The 27,365-nt window shown below is 41.8% G+C and overlaps 1 protein-coding gene across 2 annotated transcripts in view; it reads right to left on the bottom strand.

The window, feature by feature from the left end:
- Nucleotides 1-7,182: 7,182 nt before the first annotated feature.
- LOC147888065 (uncharacterized) overlaps nucleotides 7,183-27,365 on the bottom strand; it is a 46,563-nt gene continuing 26,380 nt past the window's right edge. The window contains exons 6-16 of one of the 2 annotated variants that reach the window (XM_087393744.1): nucleotides 12,571-13,472; nucleotides 12,370-12,438; nucleotides 10,999-11,094; nucleotides 10,752-10,918; nucleotides 9,727-9,942; nucleotides 9,330-9,602; nucleotides 9,075-9,222; nucleotides 8,824-8,957; nucleotides 8,645-8,731; nucleotides 7,275-8,562; nucleotides 7,183-7,210 (exon numbers count right to left, since the gene is read on the bottom strand). In XM_087393744.1, coding sequence (XP_087249870.1) covers nucleotides 8,470-8,562; nucleotides 8,645-8,731; nucleotides 8,824-8,957; nucleotides 9,075-9,222; nucleotides 9,330-9,602; nucleotides 9,727-9,942; nucleotides 10,752-10,918; nucleotides 10,999-11,094; nucleotides 12,370-12,438; nucleotides 12,571-13,472 — 2,185 coding nt within the window. In that variant the 3' untranslated portion in view covers nucleotides 7,183-7,210; nucleotides 7,275-8,469. Of the gene's footprint in view, nucleotides 7,211-7,274; nucleotides 8,563-8,644; nucleotides 8,732-8,823; nucleotides 8,958-9,074; nucleotides 9,223-9,329; nucleotides 9,603-9,726; nucleotides 9,943-10,751; nucleotides 10,919-10,998; nucleotides 11,095-12,369; nucleotides 12,439-12,570; nucleotides 13,473-27,365 lie in introns of those variants that run through there. The other variant, XM_087393746.1, reaches the window with a different exon arrangement.

Genomic DNA, 27,365 nt, shown 5'->3' with positions numbered 1-27,365 from the left:
AATGCAAGAGCGCAAGTTCTGCTACTATCGTTCTTTCTTGTTTGCTTTCAGTGGAGTGTAAAGGCAAGTTAAAGAGAAGGGTACATCTACATTATTTTGTTTTGAGAACCAGCTTTTCTGTGTATTTGTTGAAGTAGAATAAGATTTATTACGAATCTCTTTAGTTTTCTTAACTTCGATTTAAAGCCTCTTTTATCATTTTTAAATCAATAGACATGAATCATGTACTACACGTTCATGCAAACAAAAATTTAGGGGGCATTCCATCAAAGTACATTCCATTCCATCGGTTTGTCTGTACTCTCTTTTTCTTCATGCAATTACATTATCTTTATTGGTTTGGATTTGTGTCTCCAATATGGGATACTACAAATTAAAATGTGGGGACATGTAACCTATATGCCAATCTACTCATGACAATCTCACACATGCACTCATCACATACAATGCAACCAAATCTCCAAGTTCCAACAGAAGCAAACAAACCCATGCTACAGCCTGCCATCAAACGATTGCACTACAAACCAACACACAAATGCACACAGGAATCACAGAATTACAAACATCCCCTCCTTTCTTTCACACGGAAAAAACACCACGGACACTTCACACAAATGTAGACTAATGATTTGCACAGAAACACTACAAAATAACTCGTGCCACGATGTCTTCAACCCTTGCAGTTGCACGCTTCCTCTCTCTTCGTACCCACTTTACTCCCTGCTCCTTTATGCCTTACGAAAACCTCGCTCATGCCTCTCTATCTACATCCTCGACAACCGGACTCGCACTAAAACTCCTCTCATGCCTCAACCCCCCTCATGCCTCTTTGCGTGCGTCCTCCACATCCCAACTGGCACCAAATCTCTTGTTATGCCTCTCTGTCTACCTCAACACTGTACTCATCCTCCTAATCAACCCGCGTTGGATCACGCGATCTCACACCGGAAGAGGTCCATACTGGCTTCACTTTGAGTAAAAGCAGTAAACTGTTTCGATGTCTCTAGATGCCATTTTATAAGGGAGTGCTTGCAGGGCCGATGATGAGATCTTTCAACTTTCCCATAAAAATAAAGCGAAGAGAAAAGCCATCGTAGTAAAAAATAATGCAATTCGATTTTTAAGATCAACACCTAAGACCTTGGACACGTGGTTCAAGGAGGGATCTCAAAACCAAAACATGTCTTGAGGCTGCCTATCGTAAAAAGAGAACCTAAATGCCGTCAAATATCCTAAACTTTAGATTCTAAGAGAGATCAAGGTTAGTCAACTCAACTTGACCAAACCAAATCGAAAAACACGGATGAGCCACATTAGGGTCATGAAAGTTGGTTAACCCTTCTGGACCCTTGCAGGGCCAAAAACAAAAGGAAGACCTATTGACCACCAAAGCAATAGGGTGACACATCATCAAAAAACAACAACAGTCACACAAGGACGTAATAGTCCTATGAGGGCCTAAGAGAACTACATGACTAGTTCAACAACTATATGAGGGATCAAATGTCATTATACTCATCTATATTAAAATAATTATGAAAAAAAGAAAGTTATATTAAAGGAACCTATAATCTATGAATTACAAAAATCTAATAATATTACCACTTTAGCAAGGCACACCTTGATAAGAGATACATGTTTGAGGACTAAATTGTATGTTGTAAAGAATGTAACCTCTCTAACAAGGGGCAACATATATCCTTAGATGTCCACTTTATTCATAAATTTTATGAATGCCTTAGTGTAACAGAGCTCATAAAGATATATCACTAATGAAAGTGAAATTTGAAAATCTCTTTATTTAAGAATAATTTTATAGAGAGATGCCTTATTTAACGCACAAAGATGCAGATCGCACCTCTCTTTTTCAGCAATTGGTGGTGTCTTGCTCACAAGCTCCTTGGACCTCCATGAATTCCGATCTGCAGCTCTTCTGGTTCCCCCAATTGCTCGAAAATTGTTGCCCCAGTCTCCGGCAGTGAATCCCACCAGATCGTCTAGCCCCATGCATTCCAGCTCTGCATCCTCCCTCACCTCCGACAAACTTTCATTGCAGTAATCAAATCCGCTGAACACTGACTCTCCATCCGAAGTCCGCATAAATCCCTCCCAAGATGGCCTCGCAGGCTCAATTTTTTCTTTTTGCCATGATCCATCGATAGGGCCTGCCCTTGAGTTCATGTAGGTACACCCTCTCCTTTCTTTGTCTTGATGTTGCACTCTACATCAAGTAAAGCACTAATAATGCTTTCCAAATTAGGGTCGGGGAGATGCTTTAAGGTTGTGAAGGTGCTCATATGGCTAAAGCATGCTCTTCAAGGCACAACAATCACGTCCTCCTCTTCCACCTTAGCATCAATAGTGGCTAATTGTGTTGTAATACTATGGAGCTCACTTATAAAGACGCTTAACTTTTCATTTTCAGAAAAGTGTAAACCAAACAACTTGACCTTGAGTGCAATGTGAGAATGCTTTCCACTTGCTCCATAGATTCGATCCAACTCATTCCAAGCTGTCTTCGATGACATGGCTCCCGCCACCAAGTGAATAAGTTTTAGATTAAGGTTAAGTGCAATGAACGCCAATGCTTGCTGTTCAATATCCTCATTATATGTGGTGATGTCTATCTGCTTCGTGCCTTTTGCATAAGGCCACAAACCTTTGGACATCAACAAATACTTGACTTGGAACCCCTCTCCATCAAATGGCTTGATATGACCAAAATTAAAAAAAATTGTCACCATTTTTCAAAAAAAGAAAATACAATTGTTGAAGAGAAAAATATGCAGATAATGAAGGCAACAACAGCTAGCTCCTCAAAAGCAACTCCCAACGTCAAATATTGGCTCAAGTCAACCTTACAGCTGACTTACAAATAGAGCCTTTGGAAACTCTGTCCGCACTAGAGCCATCCTTGAACCTTTGAAGGAAACCTTTGAGAAAAACTTGCAGAGAAACGTGGTCGACGTCGCGAATTTGTAAAGAGAGCTCCACACCCGAATCTTGACAAACAAGAGATTCGATCTTGGAGTGACGAGTTTTAGAGCCTTCCTGAGCCAGTGGAATAGTCAAATGTGAGAACCATAGCCTCTGGCTATTGGTTTCAATACACAACGATTCAGCTCTTCTACGCCTTACGCTTGGATTCGCTCCTCTGCTGCTTATGCTTGAATACTTCTGGGGTTGCGAATCTTTGCTTAAATTGCTCAAACAGTAGTGGAAGGAGTATATATATGCATCAGCTCGTTGTCACAATGAATTACTCTTAGCCGAGCAGAGAATACAATATGGCACGGCACGGCACGGCCCTTCAGAGCACTAGGCGTTGAGCAGATTTAATGAAATAACCCAATTGCATCAAGGGTATCATGACTTTTACTTGGCAACAGAACAGATGACTAGCAGTCAATCATTCCCAGTGAAATGGAAAAATTCAAAAAATGTTGACGTAGTAAATCATAAAACGTGATAACATAGGAACAACTGCGACAATGAACATTGAGAAATAGTAGCCTGGCAAATGAACTGATGAGCTGCCACTTCATGAAGAAAAAGGCAGCAAAGTAGCCGTCCTCCCATAGAGAAAAAACCAGTAGCCTCCTTTGAAGACCTTTGCAGCAGTAGCAATACAGAGAAATTCTGGCAATGGTAACGAAATAGCCGCCAAGACAACTTTCAAGGTCATGGTCCCTCCAAACCTTTACATAACTTGGTCGTGCTGAGATGTGGTATAGCATCTGCAAAGCCTGTATGTAAAGGCATGATGTAGAGGCAATGCTTTTGGCCAGATAAGAGGAAAATTTTATAGCAATGTGTAGCATTTGGGTAAAGAAACTGGCTTGGTCGGTTGACCATAAGAGGAAATTTTGGCCTTTTCCATACACACGCCTCTCTCCATGAATGTTTGTTTTGCTAAGAGCATATTTATGGCTATTTATCTCACATATTCTAAAAGCCCAAATGCTTTTGAGAACCTATTTCAAGCACGTCTTAATGAGATATTTTGTGCACCACTTAAAGAAACTATTTCCCAAGCCATAAGGGTATATACTTGTAATCCCTTAGTCATACAAGGCACAAATTATAAGTCATTAATTTTGTTCATCTCCTCAAAGACTTTGGGTTTTTCAAGATCCAAAAAGCAAGCGACGCAAAACTTATCCTAAACACTTAAAAGGTAGTTTGGATTCTCAAGGAGGGAAAGGTCTAGTGGCTTATAATTGATTCATAGGCATTATATAAGGAAATCCACTTGTGTCCATTTAGCTACCAATGGTTCATAAGCGACATCATTTTCATAATTCAAATGTAGCATGGCACCCCTATTGTCCACCTCTAATGATTGCCCCATGCAAGTCGCGTCATCAAGACTTGGCCCATCAACTATTCTATCCTATTTATGTGCGTCATATTGACTGTGACCACTTGGTGCTTTCAGATATTTGAGCAAAGTTTCACAGTGTTAATCTATCACAGCTTGTTTTTTCAAAGCTTCTCTCGCTCCATTTTTTCAGTACATCTCGCCTCTTCATTACTTAGATGGCCTAAATAAGCTGCTTACATGGCTGAGACATTTTGTAAGACTATTTTACACAAATCTATCCAAATATGACTTACATGACCCAAAACATCAAAATCTTTCAAGTCTACTTGTCCAAAAAGAGTAGCTAACCTAATCTTGTAAAAAATTATAAGCCATTAATAAATTCAAAAAAGAATATTAGCATTAACAACTGCTATTAAATTAGAAGAGAAGATATTAGGAAATTTTCAGTGTCAAGTGATTTGTGCATGTCAAGGTGATTTGTGTCTGCATGTGTGTGCACATGCGTGTGCGTGCACACACGTGTCCATCACCAAATTGCATGAGTTCCACTCAAAACATAGTAAAGAAATAATGTTACGTATAGATCCATTAACATCTACTGCTATTAAATTAGAAGAGAAGATATTAGGAAATTTTCAATGTCAAGTGATTTGTGCATGTCAAGGTGATTTGTGTCTGCGTGTGCACATGCGTGTGCGTGCACACACGTGTCCATCACCAACTTGTATGAGTTTCACTCAAAACATAGTAAACAAATAATGTTACATATAGATCCATTAACATCTACATATTAACACTAGTTTGGTAGCTCAACAGGGCATAAAAGTGTCCTTTTTAGGGTTCCAAATTTATTTTTTGTAGTTTTAATCTCTATCCAATGTAAGTACCTCCCTTTCTTTCGTGGAAACACATTGCAACAGTCCGAGAGTCGCTTAAGCGACACATGCGAACGACGCGTGCTCTCACAAGGAGTAGCTTGTAGTGGAGGCTCCATCAGCATTCCTTCAAGATCCCTACGACACGTGAGTCACTGTTGAGACTACACAATTCAAGAAATATATTTTTGACCTATTCAAGAACATGGTAAAAATACATCCATAGAGAAAAAGCTATGACAAAGCCTCCATTTTATTTGCAAAACTTGTGTGGTTGTTTTGACTCGTCCAAACTATTGAATGAACGAAATTCAAGCATATATCTCTTAAAAGAAATCTCCTTCTAGTGATATTAATTTTTTGGAACATAGTTTTAGTTGAGAAAATAAATTTGGATGTAACCTTCAATACTAAATACATATTATGGTATTTAAAATTTTAAAAATATGTGTTTCATCGTTTGCTACATTATACTCAAAGCTATATACATATGAAACCTCCATCTTACACACACAAAGTTTAAACCTTAAAATTTTGTTTTACATGATATAATATAACATCAATTCACGAGAAATCATATTCTGACCACTCAATTAGGTTTCAAAAGCTCACAGTCTATTACAATGGAGTTTATGTGCCATTGAAACCTTCTATATCTCATCTAATGGCCTTATATTACTATAAAAGTGTGAAAATGTATTTTATATAACCCATATTACTATGTATAACGATGCCCGACATGAAACTTTTCTTAAATGAGATAATCCTCACATTCAACCAATTTAAGGACTTGAAAAATGTAACATTATCTTTGATATACAAAGAATTCTCCATCCATGTATAGAAACCTCAAAATATAAATACCTATTTTTGAGAAAAAAATCATTGATTATGAGTCATTTTTTAGCTTGTTTGACAACAAAAATAAGAGAAAATTGCAATTAAATCCTACCCACTTTTCACAAAACCTCAAGCTGTTGTTTTAGGATGTTGCTTTGACTTAAACTATTTTTTAAATAAAATTTGGACCATAAGAAAGGACATCATGAATGTAAGATATGAAAAAACATTGCGTGCAAATCGTGAAAATCCCTCAAACATGGCCACTTAGTAGGACATTTTTATGTCTTAGAACGCTTTGATGTCCTGTTACCGAACTAGTGTTAATCACATATACAAATATTTACCAAGACTCTCATTGATCACATAAGGACTTTGATTGGAACACATGCTCACCTTCGAGAAGAAACTACTTAAATCAAATAGGATTATATTATATATCAATTAATATATAGTACATATCAATTAAACAACACTTACATATAGATCAGTAAACACCTACATGTTAGTTACTTTGTGCGAATATTTACCAAAACCAAATGAAACACACATTTATCACTTAACGGCTTTGATTGGAACACATACTCAGGCTTTTTTTTTTTCAAAGAAGGAAATCCTTCCATGAAATTGGATTCTGATAATATAAATAAATATATAGTACAGCTTGCAATACAAGGAAATATGGCATTTAAACAGAAGGAACCATAGTCCTCATTATAGCCAATCATGGTGCGAAAGAGATACTATAAAAAATACACAGGTTTTTGTAAGAGCTTGTTTGTAAATGCAAAAATCAAGACATTTGCAATCTCTATGGTCAACTCCCATGGTCGAAATCATGAATCCTCCAATAAATATGCCGATGTGACAGTACATGTTGCAAGCTGTATCTAGCGTATTAGATGCCGCCCATGCCCCAAAACCCCCACACCCAAAGCCCCCACACACATCAAGAATAATAATAATAGTGCCAATGACATGACTACATTATCCAAGTAGAACGTCCATTTAAAGAGTCTTCAGCATGAATGGATTCACTAAATCTAGGTGAGACTGGAACCGCAAATGGTATATGGATTGCATCTGTACATTATTATGATACATGCACTCACAAAAGACAAACGGTTATGAATTCACAACATTAGGCTAATGCATTATCACAATGCATCTACTCTCCATAAAAATCAACTATCCATAAAAAGATAATATTTAATTTCATACAGAAGAGAGACCAACCGAACAAAAAGGAAAGCCTGAACCTCTTCAGGTAAGGTTCAAAACCAGGTTGGTTGCCTGTATAGATTAAGTTACCAGTTTAGCCAATTAGCATTATGGCCAACTAGCTCCTTACAAGTAGCCATCCGCTCATAAGTGGTTCTTGTGAAAACCACCAAGTCAGCAATTGTTAACTCCTAGGGTTCGAGCATGAGCTCAATTTGAAACAGCAGGCCCCATCCTATGAGCCTTCAGAGCTAGCTATATGAATCTCAACAAAAGCCTTGCTGCACAGAAGCAACCCAGATAATAACTCCACGTTGAACACAATAGAATGAAACAGGATACTACTTTGACCAGTACAACACGGCTCCCCAATTGGGCTGCTCTCCACTATTTGCTTTGTTCTAAAATACATAGTAAAGAAGGGGTCATATATGTGACCTCTCGTGATTTATTATTCATGACCTGTTTGAAGTCCACCGTATCTCATGAACACCTTTAATCTAACAATGGATACTTAAGATGTACCATCGCTTCCACCAACTCCACCAACGTATCTTGATCCTTAACCCGTCTCCACACCTTTCGCAGCAGCTAAGCTTCCATCATGGTTCACAAGTTTTTTGACTGTCGATATTGATACATTGAGACATTGCCACACCAGGCAAATGGAATTATACATTTACAACCACAATTTTCAAGGTCGTACCCTCTTAAGAAGTCCCTACTCTATAGAACTCCCCAACATTCCTCCGTGCACTAAAGACACAGGCCTTGCACAATTTACAATTCAGATGTCAGGTTGAGATCTCAAGTCGCGTTGGCCTCGCAGTAAAAAATGCTCCCATGAACTTCACGTGCTCACAAGAGCGCTAGGCCTCTTGGTGTCCACTCCACCAGTGGGAGGGAAACTCTATAAGACTTCATAGAACAGAACCTTAGCTAGCACCATCTGGGGAAATGCAGGATGCTCTCTACCTCTGCTTCTTTCAGTATATCCCAGGACTAAGTTCGCACAAGAAAAATTCCATGTTTCACAGAGGGCATGACTACCCATATCCTTGCAGCATTCTTGCTGTGGATGAATCCAAAACTTTCTTCCCCAGGATCAGAAGGAAATTCATGCTTTACTCAAAACAATGGATCTCGTCATCATCAAGACAGCCAGACTAAGACTCCATCCAGAATCCAAAATACAACTTTCCTGCGTCATAGACTGGGATCTGCTTCATAAAACAGAACTTGTGGCTGCAGATGGCCCCTCCGACAAGTGTCTGCCACGTCCTCCCAATTGCCTACTACCTGCTCAAAACTAGAACATTATGAAACTTCCAAGGGAGAGAATTTTACAGATCGATTTCAGATGACTTAACTAAAAGAGTACCTTGACAGTTGTATCATCGAACATCACCCATTTTCCAACATCATAATTGAAAGCAAAACAATGGTAATGTTGTCCGTAGTAACAAACCTGTACAACAATCACCACCAAGGAGCCATTTGAAAACCTAGAAACATAAATCGCATCTAGGCAGGATAATGTGAGTTGAATGCAATACAAACCACAGAGACTAAGTGATGCTTGAACCCCTCATCAAGTCCACGATACACCACACCAACATCCATAATTACTTCAATGGCATCCACAGTTGCAGAAATGTCTTCCAAACTCTCTCGATTATTCTGCCAACCTAAAACTGCAAAAGATACCACTACCTATTACAACAGTGCTTCTTGTTTAACTAGCAGATCTAAGAAATGAGAATGATTAAAGGTGAATATCCCTGCTTTGAAGAGGAGCCTCTGTACTCAACCTGTGGTGAAAACCTGCGGTGCTGCACGAAGTAAGTAATGGATGTAGTTCTGACGGCCACAGCCACCAGTATCCACATCGCAAGGTAAATGATGGTTCATGTCTACAAGCTTAAGCAACTCATCAAGAGAGCTTTCTTGGTACATGATCTGAAGGAAAGAAGTCATGAATTATAGCGCATTGAAGGGAAATTCAAAAACAGGCATCCGTAGAAACACTACTTCATGATCAGAATGCTTCACATGGGAAATCTTACCTTTGCAGTGCGTAGGGAGCTGGCATTGATATTGTGGAAGAATGAGGTGTATTTTAAATGCCTCGACTCTAATCCACACCCCCGGCAGTTCATCTGCATAGTGATATCAAGCCCAAAGAGACTGTGTACAATACAAGGTGTATGACATTCCCAGCAACCAATTCCACTGCTAGTCTCAGAGTCACCATCTGATGGAACAGCATTCAAGGAGAATGCCTTATGAAGGCAGTCAAAGACGACTGATAGCACCTCAGACGCATCATTCATCTGAGCCTGCATAGCAGCCTTTCTGTGTCAGGTGAAAGCAGATGTGCACCACCAGAAGCATCAACTACACCCACACACAAGAAACATAACCATCGCATCTGCACAAGAAGAATAATAGTATGAAAAGCACCTCTTGGAAAAAATTCCTTTGGGAATAAAGAGCGCTGAGAGCAACTCTTAAGGTGGTCGGAGAGATGGCTTCCTTGCTTGTTTCTGATAACGGGAGACTTAAACCCACAAAAATATCACGAAGAGCGCACACAACACATGGATCACCAACGTGAAAATGACGTATGCTTGAAGCAGAAAGAAGCTCCTCCCGGAATTTTCGCAAATGCCAAAGAGACTGAAAATGAAACAACTTTCTAAATTAAAAATTCATATCACCTATTTGTGTAGAAAGAAAGAATCTGAAACCGTCACCATGCAAATAATATAGTTTGCTGTACTTTGAATATATCTTCAAGAAGTATTGTACTTTATAATCTTCTTTCCCGCCACCACCTTGAGAAGCAAGCTTTCAATTTCATGGTTACTGACACTTTTCATGGTAAAAGTGTGCACCAACTCAATACAGTGTGCACTCGTGATGAAGGGTTCTGAGACAGTGATGCAAACAATGATACAACCATGCACAGTATAGACTATGTACATCTAGATGAATAAAAATTATGCCCCACACTATTAAAAAGAAAATAGAAGTGCAGGCTTTAGCCTCCTGATAGTTAACCTCACCATACTTTGATGAAATCCTCACCACTGTCAACAAGCACCATTAGGTGGGTGTAGATAATTCTATAAAAATGATATGCTACACAAGCACACATGTCCCCCACTTACTCACACATGAGTGTAATTCTATACAGAATCATTGTATGCTTTCCAAAGTGTATGACAATAAGCTATCCCTATTCATGCCTGGCATCTACAATTGTGTGCATGCTCTGTACCAGTACACATACATGTATCCACAAAAACAACTATGTGCATGCTGTGTACAGTTAACATACATGCATCCAAATACAAAACTTACTCGTGACAACAACGAAATGTCTGCAAAGAAGCTGCTCAAATTCAGCTGTATTGAGTACTACTCAAGACCTTAAGACCAATGCTTCTCACCAACAGCCCTTCTTTTTTGTAAAGAAACCATACCTGTATCACCACATTCAAGAAACAGTTGTATTGGCCACTTTCATTTTGCAAACCCTTGCCAACCTCCTCTGATCGATTTCTCAGGTTTTCTGACACAATTAATGCAAGAGACTCGTCCTTTATAGATTCTCCTTGAGAATTGTCGGACAGAGGGTCTGCAACATTAGCTGAAACAAACACATCAAAATTAGAGGGGCTGTGTTGCCATTTCTTTTATAAAAGTTGAATCTTGTAGCTCCATGATTACCTAAGCTCTGCCGCATTGCTTGCTCAAGGTCTGCTTGAAAACGCTCTTCAGCATCTTGCTCAGCCTTCAGCTGCCTCAATGTCTTGCTTGAATTCTCTGCAATTAAAAGTTGATTCAGACCACTAGCATAAGCACCTCACTTCTCTTAGTGGACTCATAGGCACTAACAAAGCTACACAAATGACGAAATATTCAGCCACAGCAAAAAACTGAGCAGCAGCAACAAATTACTAAAGCAAACACTTTCTCCCTGGGACAGAGCCCACACTCTTAAGCTTTATGTTTACAATAAAGTTGATGGTAATCTAAATTCGAAAAGAAGAAAAAACAATAAAGAAATCGTAATTAATATCTTCATGTTATTTCACAATTTTAGTTATAAAAAGACAAAAGACCAAAAACCAAACAGCATCCTCCTAACATTCAAACAGATACTGCTCTCAAACCCAGGCTTCATAATTTTCCTATGAATGACATTCCAAATACTCGGACAGCCACTGTGAAGTCCCTTCCCTGAAACCCCATGGGTTTTTTTTTTTTAAAATAATGTGTGTGTGGGGTAGGGGGGGGGGGGGGGGGGGGGGATTTTCTTGTTGACAGTCAAACACATCTACAAAAGATGAACAAATTAATTTGTCTCACAACTTGCATTGACTATATGCACCAAAGTATCTAGGTGACTTCTAGTCTAGCTCATCAATTCTGTATCCCTTTCCACATGAAGGCTCACATTGGAGGTATTGTGACCATGATGGACACAGAAATCCAGGAAATCCGTGGCCAAGACATCATTGCACAGAGGATGCCTAATGTCTTAACACTGTTGCATGTGGATGAGATAGAAAACATAAGATAGACTCATCACCACAACATGGAGGGTGGAAGTTGTAAGCATGCATGCTAGATGGTCAGCTTCACCAATGTAGAAAGGCTAGTCACTACAGCAGATGACTGGAGTAAATGCTTGGTTATTAGAACAGCAACCAGAAAACAGAGAACTATCAGCACTCCAAGAGGACCAAAACTGCTATACAAATGTCTATGTCCATTGCTAATTAAAAAAAGGTTATGGAACACGATTGCTTCTTTTCTGAATATGCTGTCCAACCTAAAAACCGATCTCTTAAAGTCGATCCATGTTTGAGATTTACAAGGTGCATCAAAGACACATGATATACACTGTCAGAGGTGAGACTTATGTAATAAAACCAGGTCGGGAAAAAATGAAACTGCACCTAATTTGAAACACCTAAGTAAAAAGGGATTGACTAGAAAGAATACAGTTCCAAGGATTGAATTCTGACAGACGACACAAGCATTCCAACAGCTAACGTAAGCATGCATTACAAGCAGAAAGGATAAACTTCTTACGTGCTGTGTGTCCAGACTTTTCCAGAAAAATGTTGTCAGTGTCATTGCTATCCCTTTTTGAAGTACTACCTGCAAAACCTGTGATATCAGTTTGTACACTAGGAAGTGGCAAAGAAGCATGAAAATGATGAGAACAAGATAAGAAAACTACAGGGAACAAACACAAAGCGATGTTCAAAGCTTCGTCAATTGTTCACTCACTTGAAGTGCCTGTTTGCATGGATGCTCTCAGATGAGGCAATTTTATTTCTTCATCAGCTGAGGACGCCACATTTTTACTATCCAAAGCAGCATTTTTGCGCCGTTCCAAAGAATGAGCACTTAATATTTGCTCTTCTTTGGGCATGCTGTGATTGCTGTCTCCTTGAGTCTGAGTTAACTTTTTCCTCCTATTCTTTCCACTTTTTTTAGATCTTGAAGGATTCAAGCCATGGTTTTCAGAATCAGGTGAAGTAAGTGATTTACAAGAAGAGTTTTCTATATAAACTGCCAATTCACTATTAAATTGCCTGACGTCCATATCATAATATTTATCATCCTTGACGTCTGTAAGACACACAGCATGTGATTGTTCTTCAATAGGTAGGGCTGCAGTAAGTTGCAATGAAGATGATGGAAGACTTTCAACAGCTTCAACGTTGCTGAAGTTTGTGCTACCAAAGACTACATTGTCACTAGTGTTTACGGTACAAAGAAACGGTCCTTCCAATGCATGGGAGGATGGGTGGGTGACCTCTGATATATTAAGTGCTGCAAATTGTGGAAGTGAACCCAATGGAGAGTTCTCATAGAACAAGCTACTGTTAGCTTGAGATGAAGCATTGCTGTTATGAAGAGTCAAACTATTTTCTAGGGTAGGGCTATGCCCTCGAGCCTCTTTTTGAGCTTGTTTCTTTTTAAGCTCTGCAATGAGCTTTTCCTTTGCTTCTTCTTCTACTCTCCGTTGCAACTCCAAAGTCTCGGCAAGCTTCCTTTCTTCAGCTTCGAGTTCTGCCTGCATCCTCATTTCTGCCTCCTGCTCCTGCCTGGTCTCCTCACCAACCTCCCAGTCTAGTCCGTCTTCATCATCGAGAATTTCTTCACTCCCTTGATCCACGAGAGACCTGCTCACCAACTACTGTCATATCAGAATCATTATACTCTAGAAGCATTCGACACCATTGTTTCTGAACCCCAAAGCACCAGAAACCTAAAGTTTTGAAGACATACAAGCTTAACATCATTAGCATATACACTTACACTGATCCTTAACTTGCTTCCGCTATTGTGTGTGCATGCATGCATGCAAAAATACATGTGGCATATATAAACACACACAGATCCATTCCCACAAATATGTACATCGTTTTTTATTTGTTTGCTCTTTTTTACCATTACATTGAGAAAAAACTAACAGACCTTAGTGGTAAGAATTATTGAAAGATAAAAATGGAGAGAGAGAGAGAGAAAGGGGGGGGGGGGGGCGGCAGCACACACTCACACACATTTCTTTTTTTGGGTGAAATTTATGTGTTCTTATATTACAAAAACAGTCCCCAAGAAAAAGACATGCAGCTACAACATCAGAAGGTCTCATTATATGACAAGAAAGCAGGATAATCAAGATCCCGCGCATACAGGCAGTCAGAGAAGGATTGCCATAGAGATGCCCATAAGAAGTGATACTTAGCCAGGGACGGATCACCAAAGACACTATGGTTTCGGTCCTTCCTAGTGCTTAGAAAAGTTCATACCCTGCCCTAACAGGATGAACCAGAAGAGCTTACAAGCAACAGGAAAATGGGCCTGAAAATGCTGCAGTAGCAAAAAAAAAGCCAGCGAGAATCAGGGCACCGCCAGGCATAGACTCTTGCCAGGACAAACATCGGCAACAAGTAGCAAGAGCATTATGTCAGTGACACGACCCAGGATCTAACCCTATCACTGACCTAGAATCTCGTCCTCAATCCAACAAGGAATCATAGCGCAGGCGCCTCGATCCTCCCGACCACCCCCAAGCACGTGGGCTACAACTCGGGCTACAACTCGACTCATCCATAGGCCCGTATCTAACCCAAGCGTCCCATACCACCTGAGCCCATCCAGAGGACCTTCGATACACACCTATGATCCGCCATGTAGATGGCGAGAGTCCTAGCCTTGGTCCAAGCCCCATCCATCAGTTGAGGAGCACTCAACTCATCTACACAATAGCACTGGCCCTCCCTCTATATAGAAGGAAACCTGCTATAGATAGCACAATGCTATGAATAGCTCCCTCCATATAAAGCAAGACTATATATGAATCAATCTCTACATATAGCAATCTCGTCTAAATATAGCCATCCAGCCCTATGCTATCCCGTAACCCACGTTCACTTGCTATCCAACCCTAGGTACACCATGCACCTAACATACTCCCCTTCCTCTAAGAACTCACTCCTGAGTTCACGAGAAGACTCTCTGTGAAGATGAGTCAATGCCAATAATTATACTCTGACTATTAGTTTGAGTGTGCTTTACTTCCCAACAGAATCAAATCAAAGAGAATCTAAGGCCAAAGCCACAATCTTTGATAACCAACCCAAGGAAAGTAAATCTCTCAATCTAAACAAGGTTACGTATCGTCGAGTATTCTCCTCGAGAAATCAAGTAACTCTTGAATCCACAGAGTTAGTTCCGTTGACATTGCCATACACAAGCATGGTAAAATCCGTACCTAAAGGTAAATGATTCTATCAACCTTATCTATTGAGTTCTAACTCGGAATTCACAAAAAAAATTCATCATGTTGAATACCCTTTAACTCAAAATTCTTAGGCTGAGATCGAGGAATCATTGTTCAAACAACCCCATCAATTGAGCCCCTCGAGGTCAATTTCTGGGTTGCAATTTATAGCAACCCTAATTTCTAAAATTACTAGTATTTAAAATTCTTGGGTTGAAATACATGATAGAATTTCCATCGCATAACAATTAGCTATCAGTTCATTACTCATGATGGAAGAATCTACATGGAAGTATCAATGGGCAAAATCCTGACCAAAGATATGAGCAAAATCCTGACCGAAGATATGGTCCCCCTTATCTATCCTCGAAATGCCTCTACATGAGGATAATCAATAAAAATTCAATTGGCTATATCCAGTCAATGATACTGTTCTAGATATGTATATAGTCAACCATCATAGGAATAACATCCTATGTGATCCAAAGACTACGGAAACATACAATCCGAAATATCTTAAAACAAGATCCACTATCAAATATCTTGTATAAACTTGTGCACAATAAACCGCTCCGATCACAAGATCATCCAGTTCTTAGGATCTCTTATCTAGGAACATCAAGTTCCAAACAAGGCACTGACTGACCATCATCAGAAGAGATGTGGTAACCCTCCCTGAGATTGAGTCTAGACTATGGAGCTCCAGGGTTGAACCCAAAAAAAATACATGGCTTCTCTCGAGGTAAAGAATCTTAGTCAGCCCTCGTAAAAAATATAGTCAGTTTGCCCCCAATTCAATTCAGCTTACTTGTACTTCACCCTAGAGGTCCTTGGGTATTGTTTCACACTGGACTATACCACCACATCAAAGAATCTTAAATGTAACATACCTTAGTGTCCCATACCACCAAAGTATACTGCAAATAAAAAACTCAATGGACAATATGAGTGAATCGTCCCTCTTTACTCAGACCATCCCAGATTGAGTCAGGGTGGCAAATCCGTTCTCAATCCTTTTCTTAATGTGATTATATCATCCCCTTGTGCTACAATATCCCAACCAATAGGTCAAAGAAGAAAACAAGCAGGTAGCATCCCTAACAACTCTTGAATCTTTGACCATCCATGACCTCGAGCCAAAAGAGTAAGAATCACAATGACCCCGCCTTTGGACATGATTCAAAGAAGGTATCCGACAAGACGCATCGTGGTCTAATCAATAAGAACCTTCATATGTCCAACGGTAACTCGAAGGAACGTCATAACTCACAATCACATCAAGATCAAAACTTCAAATAGAAACCAAACAGGAATCTATTCACCAAAATTCGAGAAAGGGAAATCCAATTGTCTTAGTTAAGTCCAGTTTAAGATGTAACAAAGTCTCAGGCATCCTCAATGTACCATATACCTAAAAAAACTTCAAGATATATGGAACAAAAGTACACGTTATATAATTTGAAAAAACCAATCAAATTATTAATGCCACCTAGTTACAAATCAAAACCAAATTAACCAAAACCTGGTCAATTTAATAACAAGACAACTTAAACATAATTCATACAAAATTGGGACGCTTCTTTAACCAAGAGTGGTTCAAAAGATCCAGTCGAGCAAAAAATAATTAGGTGTCAGTCAAAACTGAGGATTTCAACTTCTTCATCGCTTCTCGATAACTCGAAAGCGGTATAAAGACTCTAAAACAAGCTATCTATATTTAGAACAGCATGAGCCTTCTTCAATATATTTCTAGTACTGAGGGCTTTTACAGTAGTGAAGAGCTGCCCAGAGTTCATCCATCAAGGAATCCATCTCTGTGGCAGGTCAAGAGGTCTACGAGGAATAATCTTCCATGTAGCCTCATCCTCCATCTCAATAAAGAAATAGTCTAGCGATGGAGTTTGATTGCTTTGATGGCCTTCCATAGGAATAGCGAACTAGGTGTGAAGAGCAACGAATGAGGAAAGATAACGAAGAGGGTGAAGGGGAGATCGGGATAAACAGAGCAAGGGTGGGAGTCTTGAATCCCAAAAGCCTAATGGTTTGAATCAAAAAACACAAGGGCTTTTAGGAAAAGCTCATTCACACTTTTCCAAAAGCATGCTGCCAAAAACAGCGTTGCTTTTCTATTCTTGGCCGAATCCCAAAAAAAAAAAAGTAGTGAGGCACTAAGCGATGATCTCAAAGACCATGGTCCCCTAAACGCCAAGCTCACCTCGCCCATCTCCTATGCAGTAGTCCACGCAACACACATGGCATGTCCATGCTGTTGCGCTAATACCCCGAAGAAGAAAGGTGCTTCTGGTGCATCAAATAGAGACGATCAAAACAAGGCATTTGGACGAGATTTGCACCGTGCAGTTATTGTTGGAAAACGTTGCTTTTCGTACCCAATCCTTGCGTTTAGCCCAAACAAGGAAATCACAGCTATGCTGTGGTAGATCATCAGAAAAGCATCGCAGCCCGTAACAATCAGCAGCGAATTTCTCCTTCATCCCAATTCATAAGCCCAATCCAGCCCTGGATAATCGCACCCGGCTTCTCCAATCCTATATGGCCTAATCCTCCCCTTTTATCATCCCCATCGCAAGAGCTTACCTAGCGCTCACATCGAATCTCCTACGTTAGGTACCTTCCTCAAACAACTAGCTGATCAACGATTCCAAATTCTCATACAATAATCCAGCGTCAAATTTGTAGGCCATCTCCTGGTGGTTCTAGTGATGCCCTATAGGCCATGGTATGTACCTTGTAGGCATAAATATGGGCACTTGTAGTGTTAGTGCCTTTTAGGCCACATAGGACACTTAGTCCTAGGTCTAGGTACAAGTACTTAGTACTCTTTCTTTTCTACTATCCTAGTTTGACGTGACGGCTAATCCATCGACTCATTTGCAACCTGCACTCTCTCTTTTCAAACGATCCTACAGTGGTATCAGAGCTAGTCTTGACTCGTCTTCCTGCCCCTGGACTCCCTGCTATACCTGTCTGTTCTGGGTTTTGTACCTGCGTCGTACAGATCCCATACTTGCATCGTACAGATCCGTACCTGCCATCGTACTTACGTAGTACAACTTTCGTATCTGTGCCACCGTACATTGGACTCCGTACACAGTACTTGTTTACGTCCCTGCACCGTACTTGTCTGCCCCGTACCAAAGCCACCGTACCTACGCTATCGTATAGATCAATACTTGCATCACCGTACTATCCGTACTGACCGTCATACCTACTCCGTACAGTTTTGTACTTCAACCACCGTACAGATTCGAATCTGCATTTCGCACAACCTTACAACATACTTGAGCAACCGTACAGATTTGAATCTACATCGCCGTACACCCTACATCCGTACAGTCAGGTACCTGCATCTGTACACTGCAGGTACTTGTTCCGTACACTGCAGTCCGCACTTGCTCAGCATGTTGTACCTGCAGTCCGTACAGCTTGTACTTTACAATACATTATCAAAATTTGAGGCTTTTAAGGATTTTTGTTATCCTTATCTTCCTTCTACTGTTTGAAATCATTTCAAGACATTTCAACAAATTGGAAAGCCTATATTTTTTAGGTCCATACCTTGGGACATGTGCACTTTTGCAGTCATTTTGTGGACAGCAAGTCCTAATTCTGCAATTGCAAGCCTTGAGGCTATATTTTTTTTTGGATTTTATCAGCAATTTCCCTTTTGATTGCAATACATTGGGACAGATTGGAGAACATTGAGTCACATCTGCAGAACATTGAGTCTTTTCTGCAAGACATTGAGTCAGATTTGCATACATTGGGTCACATTTGCAAAATTTCAGCAAAATTTGAGGTTTTTCTGCATTTGCCCTCTTTTTGGCCTATTTGCCCTCATTAAATTTGGGGCTTTTGCTAGATTTGCTGTTTTTGCAGTGAACATTGCCTGCCACAGTCACATTTGGGTCAGATCTACATTTGCCCTTTGATTTGAGTTGGAAATTTGCAAATATTTGCTGTCATTTTTTGGACAACCAGCTTTTGCAGTGATAGCCTTGAGGCTTTTGAGTTTTCAGGTCTCTTTCAGGGTATCACATTTGCTATGGCTGGGAACAATCAAGATCTATTTGGCGTTCTTCGTGAAGATGATAAGTTGGATGGCACCAACTATCCGATGTGGTCTTATCTCATGAAACATATTCTTGTTGCAAAGCATTTGTGGAATATTGTTTCTGGGGTTGATCTGAGCCCAGCCAATGCTACAGTGATTGCCTCTACTGCTGGTCCCTCTGCAGGGGGTACTACTCCTGATGCCTCATCTTCTAGCACTCCTGCTACTACTCTTCCAACTCAAGAACAAACAAGATGGGATGCAAGAGATGCAAATGCACATTCATGTATTGCTTTATCATGCAAGAGAATCATTATTCCACACATCCGGTCTTGCAGGACAGCAAAGGATGCTTGGGATAAATTAGCTTCTCTCTATCAGATTCGCAATGAGGCACGTGTTGCATATTTGAGAAGGCAATTACAGGAAGTCAGCATGAATGAAGGTGACTCTATGGATGCATACCTGACAAAGGTCAAGGACCTCATGGAACAACTTCCCAACATTGATGAGGTGGTGCCAAATTCACAGCTTGTCAATACCACATTGAATGGACTGCCAGATACATATCAAGGGTTTGCTACAACCCTTCGATTAGTGACCATGGGTAATCCAGACCACTATTCTTTTGATCAGCTAGTTACTTTGCTTTTGCAAGAAGAGCAAAGTAGAGCTAATAGACAAGCCATTATTACTGATCATGCATTTGCGCGGGGCATTATTCACTCATGCAGTACTCCTTACACTTCTCAGAAGAATCCTGTTTCTGAAAGGAAAAACAGGTCCACAATGGAGATGGCCAGATGCATGCTTAAGGCCAAGTCTTTGCCCAATAAATTCTGGCTTAATGCAGTGATTTGTGCCAACTATGTGCTGAATAGTTCACCCACACAGGCATTGAAGACTGTTACACCTTATGAAGCATGGAAAGGCAGGAAGCCTTCACTTTCACACATGAGAGTTTGTGGGTCTCTTGCATATGTTCATGTACCATCTCAGCTGAGAAATAAGCTTGATGACAAGGCAATCAAATGCATATTTATTGGTTACAGCCACGAGAGCAAAGGGTATCGGTTATATCAACCAAATACTGGGAAGATTATTGTCAGTAGAGATGTAATCTTTGCTGAACATTCAGCTTCTCCTCTTGTGGACTGCAAAGCTAAGCCAGATGTTGACATGTTTGATGCCTTTGAATCTTGGTTACCTCTGCCGCCCTCAGAAGAGGACTTCGACCAGCAATATGAGCCTCCTACAGGCCCTCCACCAAGCAATAATCAGACACAACCCCATCCTGATTTGCAGGTTTCTCTTCCAGCACAAAATGATCCCACTATTCATGATGCAGTGATTGAAGAAAGAGCTGTCAATAGATAGCAAAGGCAAGTTCCCAGATGGCTTCTTGATACATTGAGGGACAGCAAACAAGATCAGCCTTGTGCTGCCCGGACAAGATCAGGGAATAGACAGATGCATGGTCACTTTCTTGAATTTGCACTCCTTGCTACAGCTTGCAATGAAGAGCCCTTGTGCCACAAAGATGCTTTTGACAGCAAAGCGTGGATGGATGCAATGAGAGCTGAGTTACATTCCATTGCTAAAAATGACACATGGGAATTAGTAGATCTCCCCCCCGGCAAGCATGCCATTGGAACCCGGTGGGTCTACAAATTAAAAAGGAAATCCGATGGCAGCATAGATAGATACAAAGCCCGTCTTGTTGCGAAAGGGTATGCCCAACCACAAGGCATTGACTTTGAGGAGACATTTGCTCCCACATCCAGGATTACTACCATTAGATGTGTCATTGCCATTGCAGCCCATCATCATTGGCAAGTGCACCAACTTGACATCAAGACTGCTTTTCTTCATGGAGATCTGAAGGAAGAAGTATATGTCACACAACCTCCTGGCTATGAGGTCGTTAATTCTGAAAAAAAGGTATGCCAGCTTAGAAAAGCCCTTTATGGTTTGAAGCAGGCACCTAGGGCATGGTATGCCAAAATTCATGCACACTTACTATCCCTTGGTTTTCAGAATAGTCCCACAGAACCCACTCTTTTTGTCTGTGGGAGTGGATCTGACTTTTTAGTGCTGATTTTATACGTGGATGATATGCTCATCACGAGCCCAGATACTCAGCAAATTGCAGCTTTCAAGGCTGATTTGCAGCAGATTTTTGACATGTCAGACATGGGACAGCTCCATTATTATTTGGGCATTCAGTTTGCTCATGTTGAGGGGGGTATCATGATGTCTCAGTCCAAGTTCATTGGACAGCTCCTTGATCGTTTTCAGTTTGAGGATTGCAAGCCAATCTCTACTCCAGTAGACCCTGGCTTCAAATTCTCAGCTCATGATGGGAGCCCACCATGTGATATCACTCTTTATCAGCACGCTGTTGGATGCCTTATTTATTTATGTCACACCAAACCTGACTTGCAGTATGCAGTATCTCAGCTCAGCAGATTCATGCACATGCCTAATTCACAGCATTGGTAGGCAGTGAAGAGAGTCTTCCGATATCTCAGAGGCACTCAGGATTTAGCCCTCTTCTATGGTGATCAGGGTTCACTTACCATGCATGCTTACACGGATAGTGACTGGGCAGGATGTTCCGACACCAGAGTGTCACATACTGGCAATTGTTTTTTGCTTGGCAATTCATGTATCTCTTGGCTCAGCAAGAAGCAACCAACAGTTGCTACATCTAGCTGTGAGGCTGAGTACAGTAGAGTGTGTTTGGCTTCGACAGTTACTTACAGATCTTGGTATTCGCCAGACATCCTCCACTATTGTCTACACTGACAGCCAAAGTGCTTTGGCCATTGCGCGTAACCCAGTGTTTCATGCGCGTACCAAGCATATTGAAGTTCATTATCATTATGTTCGGGAGCGGTTGTCAGCAAGAGACATAGAGTTATCCTATCTTCCCACAGAGGACAACATAGCTGATATGTTTACAAAGGTACTTCCTCGTCCCAAGTTCGAAGTCTTTCGACAGGCTTTACACTTGGTTCCCTTTGTTACATGATCTGACATCCCTTGTACATTCATAGGTGGCTATATCCTTTTGGATGAACAGACCAGAAAATACCAGGTATTCTGAGACGTTTCCAGAGTACTTCAGCCCATCCCATGGCGGGGGGTTTGTAGGCCATCTCCTGGTGGTTCTAGTGATGCCCTATAGGCCATGGTATGTGCCTTGTAGGCATAAATATAGGCACTTGTAGTGTTAGTGCCTTTTAGGCCACATAGGACACTTAGTCCTATGTGACACCTAGGACACTTAGTCCTAGGTCCAGGTACAAGTACTTTGTACTCTTTCTTTTCTACTATCCTAGATTGACGTGACGGCTAATGCATCGACTCTTTTGCAACCTGCACTCTCTTTTCAAACGATCCTACAAAATTCCTTCTCTAAAGGCGAGCCACAGAGGAATCCCAACTAGTCAAAGAAATCCAACGATTTCACTAGTTACCAGCGCAACTACCGAACCCATATATTCGTCTAGAACAAAAGAGAATATGGAAAATCCTACGTAAATATGAGAACCGTACCTGAAAATCTCCTGCGCTACTTCAAAACCGTACTTGGAAATCTCCTGCGCTACTTCACCTCTCTACCTGTCGTGAAAGGACAGCTCTGATACCAAATGACACAACCCCACAGGATCTAACCCTATCACTGACCTAGAATCCCGTCCTCAATCCAACCAGAATCATAGCGTAGGCACCTCAATCCTCCCAACCACCCCAGAGCACGCGGGCTACAGCTCGACTCATCCATAGGCTCGTATCTAACCCAAGCGTCCCATACCACCTAAGCCCGTCCATAGGACCTTCGATACACACCTATGATCCGCCATGCAGATGGCCAGAGTCCCGGCTTGGGTCCAAGCCCCATCCATCAGTTGAGTAGCGCTCAACTGATCTACACAATAGCATTGGCCCTCCCTCTATATAGAAGGAAACCCACTATAGATAGCACAATGCTATGAATAGCTCCCTCCATATAAAGCGAGCACTATATATGAATCAATCTCTATATATAGCAATCTCGGCTAAATATAGCCATCCAGTCCTATGCTATCCTGTAACCCACGTTCACCTGCTATCCAACCCTAGGTACACCATGCACATGACAGTCAGTGAGCCAAGATCTGTTCAAAAGGAAGAACTCAAAGCAAAACTCCCCATAAGAAAATATGTTGACGATGAGGGTTTTGCAAACCACCGACAACCACGTGTCATGGACCCCATGCGATTCACATGAATAGAAACCAAGGAAGAGGCAGTAAAACCTTATACAAGGATAAAAACCGTGACATCATCTTGTTGGAAAGGTCACCTCCCCATCTGTAAGCCCCCAAATGAGGAGAGCGTGGGGGAGGGAGACCTAGGGCAGGATGTGCCCCAAAAGAAGAGAGGCGGGTACCTGGCTGATCTGCAGGAGCATAAGGCGGAGCAGAGGACAGCAGTAGGGACCCAAGAGAAGAGACCACGGATGACGTCAGCAATAATACGGAATAGTACAGAGCTGAGGCGCACACGGGAGAACATGGTAAACAGGCGCTGACATGGCAGGTCAGGAGCGCAGGTGCATGGGGCCTGGTAGAGCAGCAAATGGGGCTGCCAGTGGGCAGTGGCATGCCTTATATAGGCTGGGCCCCTGCCTTGATTGGAGGGCCAAAAGCCCTAGAAGTGTGGGCCAAAGGGCCCTAGTTTTGTGAGCCCTTAAAGGGCTGTTTTGGGGCAGACTGGTCGGCCCAAACAGACCAGCCAGTTGGCCCATTTAGGGCTGGCTGGTCGGTTAGTTCAAGGGGCCCTTGGGGCCTATAAAAGGAGAGGCTTGTGGCCTCATTTATCATCCAGCAACCAGCAGTTCCAGGGCAGAAAGGAGCAGCAGGAAGCCTACTCTCTGGGCCTATCTACAGGAGGTGAGAGAGTGCAACAGGTGCTGCAGACTTAGCTCTAGGGAGAGGCTGGACCTTGGCTGTCTTCTAGGGCAGCAAGGTGCTGAGATCATGATACCTTCTGGAGCAGCCATTCACAAGCAGGTTGGAGCAGTGGAACAGGGACCTGTGTGCTGCATACAAAGCTTGGCAGGGGCTGCCCACCTAGGCTGATTCACAGGCAGTAAGGTGGAGAAGAACACACTGGATGGAAAGTCTACAGACGCTCGAGGTGGAGCACGCGGGCTCGAGTCTAGAGATAGCCAGCAGATAGTAGGAGGACCTTGTGGTTAGATCAGAGGACCACACCATTGGTGGGACTCTCGATCTATCTCTTTTGTATTGTGTCCATAGATTTGGACGAAAACATATTATTTTGGTGGTTTCTCTATCTGGCTGGTTCATTGTCTATTGATGAGTCTGCACATTTATATTATGCACATTAAGTTAAGAAGTTTGTGATTCCACATCCCACACACACACTGTGTGAGCTCCTGGGCATTACTATAAGTCTTCCGCTGTGCTTACCCTCTGTTGGGTAATTTCTAACACATCTAACAGCAACGAACAACAAGTAAGATCATCCAAGTGAACATTGACGACAACAAATGCGTTGATTGATCTAGGTGCAAGTCATAATTTCATCATGCATGAGGGGAAGAGCTCAATCTTTGAGGCGCTCCATATCTTAAGACGAGGCAAAGGCTGAAAGTCATGAAGCATCTCTGACAAGTGTCATAGGGATTTCTAATGCTGACCCAAGCCAAACTCTCTGACTGTTGCAGGAAAAGATAACACCATACCAGTATCATCAAGCACATTGCCCACAAGGCATATGCCCTTAGACCAAATAAAGTAAGAGCAGCGGGGATCCTACAATGCCAACAGATGTGCAAACACCTTTGACCAATGAAGGCACTTAGCACGCAAAGAGTTTCCAACATAAGAATCCCTACACCATTCCATCTAAGATGAGGGAGTATGTGCTTCCAATTACAAAGCAAGCCAATGACAAAAGGGCATCCCTTAATCTTGCCATCATTGTGACCCAAGAGAAAATCCCATTGAGTAACCTACCAGTGACCAAATGCTGCAGTAGATAAATGCAAAAGCAAGCGTCACATCACGTACACCCATGGCTGATCACCCTGCATAAACTGAAACATCATTTTCTCCTTATGAGCTAGAACATGCATATGAATATTTAGAATATTCAATCCCCCATGCATATTCGCGAGTAAAGATGATCAACAGAAAGTATCTTGAGGGCTCTACGTTGATGATGTGACTACCAGAAAAGCTCCATGATAACAAACATGAAACATGAGATATCTGCTTAGCAAACATCATAATGGGCAAATAAATATATTCAGGCAACCAGGATTTATTGGACTAAGCGATAACATCGTGTAATGGCCAGGTAACCAACTTTCAGTATTACTACTTTTTCAGCTTGTCAGGCACCCAGTCTATTTGTTGGCGGTGAGTAATTGTCCACCCCAAAGGGTAACCAAGGTGACACACAAGCTGCATAGGTAAGACACTTTCCCCAAGGCCTTAAAATATGATGTCAATCTTTCACATGAAATGGAAGAAGCTTAGACTTGCGAAAATTCACTTGCAGACCAGCTGCCAAACCATATAAAGAGAATGCAAGCATGAGGCGCAAAAGATCCCGTTCAATATTCTGTGGAGTGAAGATCCCGTTTGATATTCAGCATACGCTTGCGCAATCAGCGACCTTCCCTGTATCTCCAACCCATGCAATGCACCTGTAGCTACTAAGTGACCCATGTACTGAAGCATTGGATGAGTAGCTATTGCATAAAATCATGCAATAAACGGGCAGCCTTGACATGCTAAGAAACAAAGAGTCCATTCATCAATAAGATCACCCGCCAGTGCCAATAGCATTACTATCTTGATACAACCAATAAATGAGATGCTGCATTTTTTTCCCAAATCTTAAAGATCGCATAGTCCACGACATGAAATCCCATTGTACTGTATCAAATGCTTTTGCAATATCCACTTGCAATAAGAGAACGGCCTTCTCAGCTTACTTTGCATATTCAATCCCTACATAAGCATTGACAATATTATCTGTAATATTTCGACCAGAAATGACAAGGGTGTAACCCATCATGCAAGAAACGTTTGATACAGCTCATTATCATCTTAGCAACCAACTTATAGATGACAAGCATGAGTGTAATGGGCCTCCAATCTGCAAAAAACTTACACAAATGTTTCTTGGGAAATTATTAATCAACTCTTTCTTCCAGCTAGCTAGCATTTGTTGTGTTTCACAAGCATGAATAACCATAAATAATAGTGCAAGAGAAATGGCATCTCGATATTGGAGAAAGAACACCATCCAAACCCAGGATTTTCATTTGCCACATGATCTGATGACATCTTTCAATTCTCTATCCTTGAAAGGAACTTTAATTTTCATGACCTAATATGCTGAAGATGTTTCTACCTTGCAAAGATCATATCATGTGACAAAGAAAAAATATGCTCAAACTGTTTAGCAAAGTGACTGCTAACACATGCTTTACCAAGTCGTGCTCGTGAATTGGTCCAGTTACCACCCACACTCCCTGCAAATATTTTCACTTTGCCTCTTATGTTGCAAGCCTTTTAAAAATTTCCTAGGAGGAGCAGCCCTTATCAATGAATGCCCTATGCCTAGCCTTGGTCTGTTGAGACTGGCATCTCCAGGGTGGGCTGGCCGACCAGCTCCCACGCAGCAGGGGGGCCAGAGGGGGTAGGCTGGCCGACCAGCCTCTGGCCGACCAGCTGGTCGGCCCAGTAGCTGGTCGGCCCAGTTGGCTGACCGACCAGGCTGGTCGGTCTAGGCCATCTGGCCGACCCCCCCTGGCCTTCCCTATAAAAGGGACTCCCTCCCTTTCTCATCACCACTTCTCCCTGCAGCTCCTCAAGGCTCATGTCTACAGCCTGCTCCTGACCATCCCCATCAGAGCCTCCTCTCAGCTGCTCAGTTGGCTGCCCACGCTCCCGCAGCAGATCTTCCCTCTTCGGGGCTCCTGCCTCCTCGCTCCAGGCTTCTACATTTCCCTTTGTTCCAAGGTTCCTGCCTCTTCGCCCAGGCTCCTTCAGCCTCCTCTTTTCTAGGCTCCAGCCTCCTCGGTTCAGGCTCCTCTAGCCTCTTCGCTCCCAGGCCCCTGCCTCTTCGCTTCAGGCTTCTCCTGCCTCCGTGCTCTCAGGCTGCAGCCTTCTTGTGCCCCTTTCT

This window comes from Dipteris shenzhenensis, chromosome 22, assembly GCF_047967505.1.
Source record: "Dipteris shenzhenensis isolate YYH24624 ecotype China chromosome 22, Dip_SZ_1.0, whole genome shotgun sequence".
Taxonomy (NCBI): Eukaryota; Viridiplantae; Streptophyta; class Polypodiopsida; order Gleicheniales; family Dipteridaceae; genus Dipteris; species Dipteris shenzhenensis.
Note: the sequence above shows the minus strand (reverse complement) of the source record. Positions and strands in the feature narration are given on the sequence as shown.